The sequence below is a fragment of the Babylonia areolata genome, chromosome 19 (genome assembly GCF_041734735.1).
Source record: "Babylonia areolata isolate BAREFJ2019XMU chromosome 19, ASM4173473v1, whole genome shotgun sequence".
Classification (NCBI taxonomy): domain Eukaryota; kingdom Metazoa; phylum Mollusca; class Gastropoda; order Neogastropoda; family Buccinidae; genus Babylonia; species Babylonia areolata.
Window position 1 is genome coordinate 46,217,222 of NC_134894.1, and position 12,500 is coordinate 46,229,721.

General features: G+C 41.7%; 1 protein-coding gene across 1 annotated transcript in view; it reads left to right on the plus strand.

The window, feature by feature from the left end:
* The first annotated feature begins 1,973 nt into the window (after positions 1 to 1,973).
* Positions 1,974 to 12,500, plus strand: part of LOC143294185 (uncharacterized) — a 29,967-nt gene continuing 19,440 nt past the window's right edge. Inside the window, exons 1-4 of the mRNA XM_076605616.1 lie at positions 1,974 to 2,125; positions 4,579 to 4,780; positions 9,362 to 9,449; positions 10,444 to 10,616. Coding sequence (XP_076461731.1) covers positions 4,651 to 4,780; positions 9,362 to 9,449; positions 10,444 to 10,616 — 391 coding nt within the window. The 5' untranslated portion in view covers positions 1,974 to 2,125; positions 4,579 to 4,650. The remainder of the gene's footprint in view (positions 2,126 to 4,578; positions 4,781 to 9,361; positions 9,450 to 10,443; positions 10,617 to 12,500) is intronic.

Genomic DNA, 12,500 nt, shown 5'->3' on the forward strand with positions numbered 1-12,500 from the left:
TATTTGTTTTTTCCTATCGAAGTGGATTTTTCAACAGATTTTTGCCAGGGACAACCCTTTTATTGCCGTGGGTTCTTTTACGTGCGATAAGTGCATGCTGCACACGGGACCTCGGTTTATCGTCTCATGCGAATGACGATACACAAAAGGATACGCATAATGATGATACCCTTGCCTGTTTGTGAGATACCTGTGGTGTGGTTTGAACGTAACTTTGTGCTGTTCGTGTATGTTATCTAATGTGATCTGTACTCAGTGTGTTGCAGTTCTCTATACATGTAATTTGCGAAAATGTTACAGAACTCTTCTATGAACGTTTTATTGGGTGGTACTTCAATTTCCATCAAAAAGCTGTTGGAAGTGACTGTTTCCGGTCAGGTAGCTGCAAGTGTGTGTGTGTGTGTGTGTGTGTGTGTGTGTGTGTGTGTGTGTGTGTGTGTGTGTGTGTGTGTGTGTGTGTGTGTGTGTGTGTGTGTGTGTGTGTGTGTGTGTGTGTGTGTGTGGATGGGTTGACAAGTTTGTGCGTGTGTGTGAATGTTTGGGTGTGCGTATATGTGTGCTACGTGCGAATGTTTGTTAATGTACTACACTACACTACACTACACTACACTACACTGCACTGAGCAAGGCCTACAACACAACACTACATAAGGCCCTCAACACAACACAGTACAAATACAATATAATAGATAATAAAAACAAGATACTAAACATAATACGACACGACATAACACAACACGACACGATAAAGTACAACACACAAAACAATACACAACAGCAAAACCATCGTTTGTTTTATATATCAGCGGAACCGTCGTCAGGTCTGTAACCGCCCCCCCCCCCCTTCCCCCATATACCCCTCCCAACCTGTCCACACCCCCACCCCACCACCGCACCCCTCTCTCCCTCCCACACACACAAACACCCACTATGAGTCCGTTTGCTGGACTATGACCGGTCCTCTACTCTTTTGAATCACAAACAATGACTTGTGACAGTCGGGTCTGTCAATTAGACAAGCACAGTCAGTCCAGGTGGCCATGGTTTGACCTTTGCTGACCAATACCACAAGTCTTCAGCAGACCTCCAAAGAAAAAGGGTGTGTTCCGAAGACCAACAATCCGGTAGGCTCTTATATATACAAAACCACTTAGAGCCGAGCGTAGGGCTAGTACGTTCACCTAATACAGCAAACATACTGAATCATCGGAGGCACGGCCCTGGACCGGCAGTGATATTATTCAGAAATTCGTGTCGAGAGGAACAAATTTGCAGTGTATGGTAACCGAGACTGCACGCAGAAAGAGAGAAAATTGAACAAAGGATTGGTTTTTGTTTCAGTGGCGTTCCTGTTTCTTTTTTTTTTTCTTCTTTTCTTTCTTTTTTTTTTTTGTAAAGAGCGAACAAAAAACCTGTTTGCATGTCAATCCTTCTGCAAGTAACGAAAACACGTTGTTTGAAGTAGCGGTTTTCAGTGTTTTCCTCTTCCACTACGTCCTCGTTTTCTTGCGGGTAAAAAAAAAAAAAAAAGAAAAAAAAGAAGAAAGAAAAGCCCATTGTACTTTGCCGTGAAATCGGCTGCATTATGATCTATTAAGTTTAGCAAGTGAGCTTATGGTGGTGGGCCTTCACACGATGCATGGGGTCTGCATTTGTAATCAGCTCAGTGGTACAGCTTGTCTTGCACCTGCCTGCGGGACGGGCTGGTCTGCTGGTTACCTCGTATTCAGTCAAGCTTGAAATCTATCAACAAACTCGGATAGATTTCGACAGGAATGCAGGACCCGTCTAAGAGCGTTGTGTGTGTGTGTGTGTGTGTGTGTGTGGTGTGTGTGTGTGGTGTGTGTGTGTGTGTGTGTGTGTGTGTGTGTGTGTGTGTGTGTGTGCAGGTAGAGAGAGAGAGAGAGAGAGAAGCGGTTGGTATATTGTACATTAATGCACCTGTGTTCAGGCTGTGAGACTTATGTGTGGAGCTTACGTGCTGGCGAAATCTCAAGTTTAGTTAAACTATTGTTTTCTGGAAGTGTTCACTGTGTGTTTCTGAAGGATTTGTGTGTTGTCATATTCCTGGAGGGAGTATCGGAAAAACAACAACAACAACAAACACTATCGTATTCATATTATGGTAAGCCAGTTGCTGTCTTTGCCCTCACCCTCTCTCTTTCGGTGAGAATGTTTTCATTATTCTACGTACTCAACCATAGCGCAGTTCAGCTATATTTTTGTTTGACTGTGTATTTTGATGCAGGCCTACACATATATCGTAATGTGATGTTTTTCGACATAAATGTTCACATATCTCTTCATGAGGGTCTTGGCCTGCCATGAATTAAACATTCTAAAATCTCTTTCTCTCTCTCTCTCTCTGAGAGGTTTGAGATATATAGAACAATTTGTCTCGCATGTTGTGAAACCATATTTGCTTCTGAATCTTGATAAACATATAAAGTATATCACAACAAGGTTTAGACTGAGTATTTCTGATTTGGCTGTACATAGGTATAGATATAAAAATGTGAAAGAATCTGATTTGATTTGTCCTATGTGTAAACGTTCAAAAGAAGATGAAGTTCATTTTGTTCTTTATTGTGAAATACTGAAAGAAATCAGAGAAACTTTTATTCGATCCAGATACTATCGACAACCTTGTCTCTTCAAACTGGTTCTATTGTTGTCTTGTACTGACCTTGATGTTGTGCGAAATTTGTCTCTGTTTTTCTACAAAGCATTTAGATATAGAGAAATTCTCACTTCTTAATGTTCCTGATTAACCTGGTATATCTATAGCTGCATTGTTTTGATCCTTATGTCTTAAATGATATGATTATTGTCTGTTCACTTTTCCCTTCATGAGGGGCCTAGGCCTAACATGAATAAACCATCTGAATCTGAATCTCTGTGTACTTTGTTTCCTGTGTACTGTCCAAACCTTGGAGACAAACGACTGGGGAAAAAAAGGCACAGTACCTCCCTACCACCTGAACTTTTAAAGCTAAAGACAAAGTACCAAAGTGTCGCTTATATCATATTGCTTAATTTTGCTTCAGTTGTGTTTGTCCTTTCTCTTCCATTTTATCTGTTTTGCATCGTTTTTGTTCTGATTTGTGCCTACTATGTCACCAGAGCTTTACAGGTAATGACATCAATAAACAGTTCAGTGTTCAGTTCAGTGCTCTCTCTCTCTCTCTCTCTCTCTCTCTGTGTGTGTGTGTGTGTGTGTGTGTGTGTGTGTGTGTGTGTGTGTGTGTGGTTTTATGATGATTTTCCTATGCGTTGTTAAGCATTGTAAGCACAACACACTAGTGTGTCAGTGTTGTCTTCAGTGTTGTCTTCTGTCCGCCGGTCGTTCTCTTTCACTCACTTACTCTGTCCCAGGGCTTGTGATGGGCATCCTGAAGATGATGTCCACAGCACTCTCACTCTGTCTGCCGGAAAATTTGGAGAATGGTTGAAACCGTATGGGCAGTACTCACGTGCTGTACTTTTGTTGGGATTACTTTAGATGTGATCATTTTATAATCAATATTCTGCAACAGCGACGATCGCCGTGTATGACTAAGAAAGGTGTGTAATTTTTACTGTAACTTTTCGACGCTAATCAATACATTTACATGCAAACAAGCACAAAAAAAGCACCAGTATTCTTTTTTGTTCAGCATCCATTTTAGTCAGCCATCAAGTAAAGGTGACGAACTGTACTAATATCTTCCTCTTTGCCAGTGCTCGTTTGTCTGTTCTTTTTCTTCTTCCTTTATACGGCCAACATCATTTTACTGATGATTCTGTCGTAGTTTGGAGAGATTGCCGAAGACTGCGCTGTTGTGAGGAGTAAAAAAAAAAAAAAAAAAAAATTGTTCAGCGTGCGCCGACATGATGCCAAGCCTCTGCAGCAGCCGTGGATGGGGGGAGGGGGGGGGGCAGGGGTAGAAAAGTAACTGGGAGGGGTGGCAAGGGGGAGGGGGAGGGGGTTGTGGGGAACTGTAGTCAGGAGGAGGGTAAGGGGGAGGGTTGGGGGTGATGGGGAGGCGGGGGGGGGGGTGGGGGGGGGGGTTGTTCCAGGTTCTAGAGATGGGAGGCCAGCCTGGACTTGAAGCAGTCCAGTGACTCAGCCGTCACAACCTCCTGAGGCAACTTGTTCCATTCTGGTATGGTCCTCGGGAAGAACGTCATCTCCATGCCTGTACCGTGTCGTGCAGGTGGGGATGTCGTAGCTCAGGTCGTTGTTTGTCCTGGAGCTCAGCCTGCTGTCAGATGGTTTGGGCAGGTACGTGGAGTTAATGGAAATGAGACCGTGATGGCTTTGATTATCTCCTTGGACTACAGCCGAGCTGACCACCCATGCTGTACACATATTTTATTCCCCTTGCATCCTTTGTGCATCTCCAGAAAGCTTCTCAGGTGCAAAGGCAGATCATTCATTCATTATCTATCGGCTGTTAAATTTTTCACAGCAATTTTCTTTACTACCACTGTTTTCACCACTTTAATATCGATACAAAATATAAAATATATCTGCCTTTCACAAACAAACAGCTGTAGTCACCAATCCTCAAACCGCTGTCATTTCTTTTCCAACAGGTGATGTAGACTCTCTCAGCAGTCACCCCCGTTCTACAGGAAGTGGTGGGAGCTGCTTGGTTTGGATCCTCCATGGCTCATCTGCTGGAGGACGTGATTGACGTCATTTCCCGTCCTCCCGCCGATCGCTCTGTCGTGGACATCAATGGCGTGTTGCCATGGTTACGGCGACGCACACAGCTGCTTCCTCAGCTGAGCCAAGGTACAGCGGTAACAACAACCCTTTTTGAGCAATGATGATGATGATGATGATGATGATGGCGATGAGAAGTATTGCATTGGATTTGAGTGGTTTAATTGTTGAGAAGAACGTATTTGTCACTATGGAAGGCAGTCCAGCAATGGATATATTTGTAATAGCAACAACAACCCTATTTTAAGTAATGACGATGATGATTATGATGATGATGATGATGATGATGATGATTATAGTATTGCATTGTATTTGGTTGATTGTTTTGAATTAAAGACAATGTCGAGATAAGAACATATTAAATTTTGTCACTATGCAAGGTAGTCCAGCACTGAATATATCTATCCTGTCACATTGGACCATGGAACTTTACGAAGACAGAAGTTCTATTTGTAATTATAATTCTTACTCATACGGACGTGTAGATGATTTCAGCTTCAAATGTAATATGATCATGTCAGAATCTCTTAACTGAAATCATTAATCATACAACTGAAGAAAAAAAAAACAACGAAAGAAAAACGAAAAGAAAGAAACAAACAAAAACCAACAGCACACGAAAAAGGAAGAATCAGAATTATAGACAAGGCGTGCAAATTTGACCAATTTTCTTGTACTTAAAGCAATTTTTTTTCTGTTCCTGCATTAATCAAATTAAAGATAACAAAAACAAGCAATCAAACTAAAAAACGGATTTGGACAGCAACACATCTTCAGCAGGAAAATGTTTAGAAGAAAGATGACGCTTTTGATCAAATCAGATTTGTGTGACACATGTGTAGCAGGGAAATGTTTAGAAGAAAGATGACGCTTTTGATCAAATCAGATTTGTGTGAGACAAGTTTAGCAGGGAAATGTTTAGAAGAAAGATGACGCTTTTGATCAAATCAGATTTGTGTGACACATGTGTAGCAGGGAAATGTTTAGAAGAAAGATGACGCTTTTGATCAAATCAGATTTGTGTGACACATGTGTAGCAGGGAAATGTTTAGAAGAAAGATGACGCTTTTGATCAAATCAGATTTGTGTGAGACATTTTTAGCAGGAAAATGTTTAGAAGAAAGATCACGCTTTTGAAGCTTTCGCGTACAGTTTGTATAACGACACAGACATGTCACGTAGGCCTGTGCGTACTATTATATTCTTCCTGTTCTTCTCAGCTGTCACTTTAGCCAAGTAGCGTGGTGGACTTAGCCACTTAAGGGCTCTCCTTTGAGACATTACACCCATTCCATTAGCGTCTCAGCCCAGTAGAACGAAGCCGAGGGAGTGCCAGAAGGAAAGAAATTGGATAACAGCAAGAGGTGTGGGGGGCAGGGAAGGGGGGAGACGTAGGGAAGAAGGAGAGGGGTACAGGGAGAGAGAGAGAGAGGGAGGGTGTGGGGGGTCTTTATGGGTGAAAGGAAAGAGGAACAAGAGATTGAAGGAGAGAAGTAAGAAAAGAGAAGAGAGGAAAGAGAAAGGCATAGAGAAATTAATGGTAACGACAGAGAGAGACAGAAAGGGAAGAAGATGGATGAATAAGTAGAAGAGAGAGAGGTGTAGGGGAGGAGAGATATACAGGGAGAGAGAGACAGAGAGAGAGAGAGAGGGAGAAAGACAGACAGACAAACAGAGAGTGAGTGAGTGAGAGAGAGGTGGGGGTAGAAAGTGGAGGGAGAAAGACAGGGAAGTGAAGAGACAGAGGGACAGGAAGGATAGATTAATGTCAGGAACGTTCCATGGTACTGAAATCCCGATCGTCGTAGTTCCCAAGCAGTTCAAACTTTTCGGGACACACCCCCAAACCTGTGGCTTGCAAATTACCGTTAAAGCCTGTACGTTTTGGCGTTAGGGGGCTGATGTAACTGACCGTTCGGATTGCCATAGTATGTGTGTGTGTGTGTGTGTGTGTGTGTGTGTGTGTGTGTGTGTGTGTGTGTAGTGTGGTGGTGGTGGTGGTGGTGGCGGTGTATATATATATATATATGTGTGTGTGTGTGTGTGTGTGTGTGTGTGTGTGTGTGTGTGTGTGTGTGTGTGTGTGTGTGTGTGTGTGTGATCAAATATTAAGCCAGCTTTATGTCAAGAAGACAAAAAACACACGTCAAATTCTACATTGTAATTTTAGGGCTAGGGGACCATCGCCTACTGTCGGACTTAAGTTATTTACTCATGTAAGCGAACACCCCTCTCATACAGATACGTCGTGTTTGTTATCAGCATGCAAATGCCATTATTATAAACCCGTGAGGCCTTTTCTCCATACTGATCTCTGGACAATGTCCATTTTCGCTATTTTTCTTACACATCATGTACGTAAAATGTCTTAATCATCTCTTACTTCAAGCTCATGAATATTTTCTTTTGGTTTATATTTATTCATCTTTGAATCAAATCTATGTCACACGGTTGTTGAAAACGCTTGAGTAGATTGTTCATATAAAAATTAAAAAAATCACACCAAACACATTCTATCGATAACACAGCTAATGATATGCTACTCACCCTGTTACACAGAAGTATTCAATAATGGTGCTTTACGCATGAGGCATCACCATAATTATGTACCGCGACTGTTGTCTTCAGTCTTCTGGCCGACACCAACATGGACATATGTGAACCAGGATACTTCTTCTTCTTCTTCTTCGTTCGGGGGCTGCAACTCCCACGTTCACTCGCATATACATGAGTGGGCTTTTACGTGTATAACCGTTTTTACCTCGCCATGTAGGCAGCCATACTCCGTTTTCGGGGGTGAACCAGGATGCAACATATGAATAGATCATATTATACACAACATACAGAAATCAGAGGATATGCATCTTGTTACAGCCAACAACTCCGTAGTCCAGTTGGGCATCAAGGCCATGATGATATAGCATACACATACATTGTTGCTTGTTCCATGGCCGTATTCAGTAAATAACCCCCCACCCCAATCCCCCACCCTTTTCGCTACCACCGGGAGGCTTTCTGGGCGTAGTGCTACATCACATGCACAATATTCATAAACTAACGTGTAGCTTGCTTATTGGCATTTTCAGCAAATAACCCTTCCTCCATATATTTATATATATATATATATATATATATATATATATATATGTGTGTGTGTGTGTGTGTGTGTGTGTGTGTATGTGTATATATATATATATATGTGTGTGTGTGTGTGTGTGTGTGTGTGTGTATGTGTATATATATATATATATATATATATATATATATATATATGTGTGTGTGTGTGTGTGTGTGTGTGTATGTATATATATATATATATATATATATATATATATATATATGTGTGTGTGTGTGTGTGTGTGTGTGTGTGTGTGTGTGTGTGTGTATGTGTGTGTGTACACGTGCGCACGCACACACGCGCACGCACACATACTCGTCCCCTTCTCCCACATACACATACATTTACACATGCACACACACAGACACAGACACACACACACACACACACACACACACACACACACACACACACACACACCCGTCCCCTTTCCACGAAGGTCCCATAACTATAGTGATTATATCAAATACATGCTTCCTTCGCCGTGTCGGCGCCAGGTGGATTAAAGGAGGAGATGAGTTTCTTCCGATTTCCAAGGTCAACTGTACCCAGTACCTTAATCCTCTTAGAGCGTATGCCCAATACAGAAGACCAAAATACACACGTTAACGATCCTGCAATCCCTGTGGGTTATAGAATCTCGAACATACCATTCCCATCATGTACATCCACGTAAACTGACGAGGTGGGGTAAAAATGATCATACACATAAAAGCCAGTTGGTTGATACCAGTGAATTTAGGAGTTGCAGACTACGGACAAATGTAGATGAAAGGAAGCTATTATATACACAGTGCATGTAAAACTACAGATCATGTTTAGGCTGATATATTGGCATATTCACTAACAACCCCCACCCCCGTCATTTTACACACACACAAACACACACACACACACACACACACACACACACACACACACACACACACACACACACACACACACACACTGTCTCTGTATGTCTGCCTGTCTGTCTGTTTCTCCCTCTCTTCCTCCCTCCCTCCACACCCCTCTCCATCTCTCTCTGTCTCTAATCTCATAATGGCGCTTAGGAATGATGCTGATGTCATAAAATCATTGGCTGGATATATTTCTGAAGCGCAGGAGTTTGGAGAGAAAACGATCAACGGTAATCTAGATGTCCAAAAAGAACACTTGCTAACTGATATATATATATATATATATATATATATATATATATATATATATGTATATTGTTCATTATGGCTGGTCGAGCTGACATATATTGTCAGTGATTTCATATTTTATATATATATATATATATATGTATTGTTCATTATGGCTGGTCGAGCTGACATATATTGTCAGTAATTTCATATTAGCCCCTTATTTTCTGTATTCGCGTTTGATTATGCGTGTGTTGAGGATATACATTTTCATTGCAAAAATAAGTATTTTCTGTCTCATTGAATCATTTTATTTGTACCCCCTTGTCACAAAGAATGTGCAGTCAGTGACAGTAAAACGTCAAAGTGTCCAACAAGTGTGTGTCTCTCTGGTGGTCATTGCAGACACCATTACAGAAGTGGTGCGGTACTGTGGCTACGAGAGAGCTGAGCAGGATGACGTCATACTCAGACAGGGTGATGAAGCGGACAGGTACTGTCTTTATTGTCACAGACTTATTCCCTGACAGTGGCTCCATGATCTTTACGTTAACTCGCAACGCACGCGCATTCACACACACACACACACACACACACACACACACACACACACACACACACACACACCTCCCATATCCCCACCCCCACACAAACAAACACAATCTTCTGCAGCCTTTCAATCAAACACACCTCTACCGTCTGAAGATATCAAGTGCCCTTGTGGCACAGGCCCACAGACCCCCTCCCATATCCTGCAGTCCTGCCCCACCTCCGACGCTCAGAGACGCCAGGCATGGCCCAGCCCGGTTGAGCTCCGACAAGAGAAACTGTGGGGACCGGTGGGGCCCCTGCGGCGGACTTCGCTGTCCTGACCGGACTGAAAATCTAGCGTGGCCAGGGAACGCGGAAGAAGAAGAAGAAGAAACATAATGAGAATGATAAGATGAAGAAGAAGAAGAAGGCAAAATCCACATTTCTTGCCCCCCCCCCCCCCCCCCCCCCCCCCCCCGCTCCTCTGTGTGACTGGTAGAGTGAACGTCCACGCCTTGGTGTGGACACATCTGATTCCGTCTGGAGGGGGAAAAATTGTAGATATTGCCACTACTACTAATACTGCTTCTACTGCTGATGATGATAGTAATGATGATAATGGTAATAGTACTGAGAATAGTGATATAATAACAAGAAGAAGAACGACAACAACAACAATAATAATAATAATAATTAAAAAAAAAGATGATGATGAAGATGATGTTGACGATGACGATGATGATAATTATGCTACTACTACTACTACCACCACCACCAACAACAACAATGATAATGACAATGATAATGATGATAATAACAGTAACAATATATATTTAAATAACAATATTATATTTGTTATTATTGTTGTTATTATTATTATTATGCTGCTGCTGATGATGATGATGCGGTTGTTGTTGTAAGTTATCATTATAGATTATCATTATCATCATGCACAGGATGTACATCATTCTTCGAGGGTCGATCTCTGTGTACATCGACGCCTCTCTGACGGGGGAGGAGATCGGGGAACATGGCGCGTCCCCTTCCAACTCCCCCCATCGGGAATCCCCGGACAGGAAGTACAAACAGCTGGACCGCTCACACTACGGCCGCTTCATCATCAAGTATGGTGAGGAACGGGGAAATGTCAGTTTCTGTTTCACTTTCTTAAAGGGGGAGTGGGGGGGTGGGGGGGGGGGAGGGGGGGGGGGGAAGGGGGGGGGGGGGGGGGAAGGACGTCACTTGCGTTTGGACTAATCCATATACGCGACTCCCACATCTGTCAGGCAGATGTTTGACCAGCAGCACGACCCAACGCACTTTGTCAGACCTTGAGTGCATTCATAATAATGATGATTATATTGTAATGTGACCTTATCAGAGTGGGTGTCTTTTACACACACACACACAAACACACACACACACACGTACGCACACACACGCACACACACGCACGCACACACACACACACACACACACACACACATACACACATAGATGTGCTCCGATGGCCGTGTAAGGCTGATGGGGCTGCCTGAATTTTCCTGATATGTGTTATGATATAATTTATGTGACATGGTGGCTGATGTTAAGGAAGACGCGGCTACTGCTTTCTTTTTCCTTTCTTCATGGTAGTCCTATTTTCTTTCTTTCTTTCTTTCTTTCTTTATGGATGGTGGTTGATGTTTCAGAAATTGAGAACTGGTTTGGAGAATCAGCTACTCTTTCATAATTTTCCCTGATATATTCATTTTTTTGGCTTATGACATGGTGAGTGATGTTTCAGAAATTTGGACTGAAGCAGTGTGAAGAAACAGATACTCTTTTATTTTCTCCTGATTAAAAAAAAAAATGTTTGTTTATGACATGATGGGTGATTTTTCAGAAAATGAGGAAGCAGTTTGAAGAAACAGCTATTGTTTCGTATTTTCTCCTAGTAATTATAATTTATGGGGTTTTTTTGACACGAAGACTGATATTTCAGAAAGTCGGATGCAAAGTTTGAAGACGCGGCTACTCTTTTATTTTTTCATGATATATTCTTTTTTTTCCGCTTGTGACACAAAGGCTGATGTTTCAGAAAGTGGGAAGTTGTTTGAAGAAGCAGCTATTCTTTCATATTTCTCCTGATAATTTTACGTCCTTTTTTTTTTATTCATGGCACGAATGCTGAAAATTCATAAAGTGGGACGCAAAGTTTGAAGACGCGGTTACTCTTTTATTGACTCACTTGTGTAAACAAAGTGAGTCTATGTTTTAACCCGGTGTTCGGTTGTCTCTCTCTCTCTCTCTCTCTCTCTCTCTCTCTGTGTGTGTGTGTGTGTGTGTGTGTGTGTGTGTGTGTGTGTGTGTGTGTGTGTGTGTGTGTGTGTGTGTGTGTGTGTGTGTGTCCGTGTGTCTGTGTGTCCGTGGTAAACTTTAACATTGACATTTTCTCTGCCAATACTTTGTCAGCTGACACTAAATTTGACATAATAATAGGAAAATTTCAGTTCTTTCCAGTCATCGTGTTTAAAACAATATTGCACCTCTGGGATTGGCACAAAAAATAAAAAAGAAGCCTAATTATATGCAAACTGCATTTACTGTTATATTTATATTTTTTGTATTCTCTAAACTTGGCACTTTGACCTCTTATTCTGACACAACAACAAGAGGAGTCATTATTATCATTTTTTATTCAAACAGGAACTTCTTTTGCTAAGCATGGAATTTTTATTTATTTTGCAAACGTTTTGGTGCAGATAGTAAAAAAGGGAAATTACTCTGTAATTAATGCTAGGGGACTTAATTTATCACAAATGAGTCTTGAAGGCCTTGCCTCTCTTGTTTTTTCATGATATTTTTTTCTTTGTTTTTTCGTTCGTTTGTTTGTAACGTAATGGGTGGTGTTTCAGAAAGTGGGAAGGAGTTTTAAGAAACAGCTGCTCTCTCATTTTTCTCCTGATGATTATAGTTATTTTCTTTCTTTTTTTTGTTCATGACACGAAGGCTGATGTTTTAGAAAGTGGGA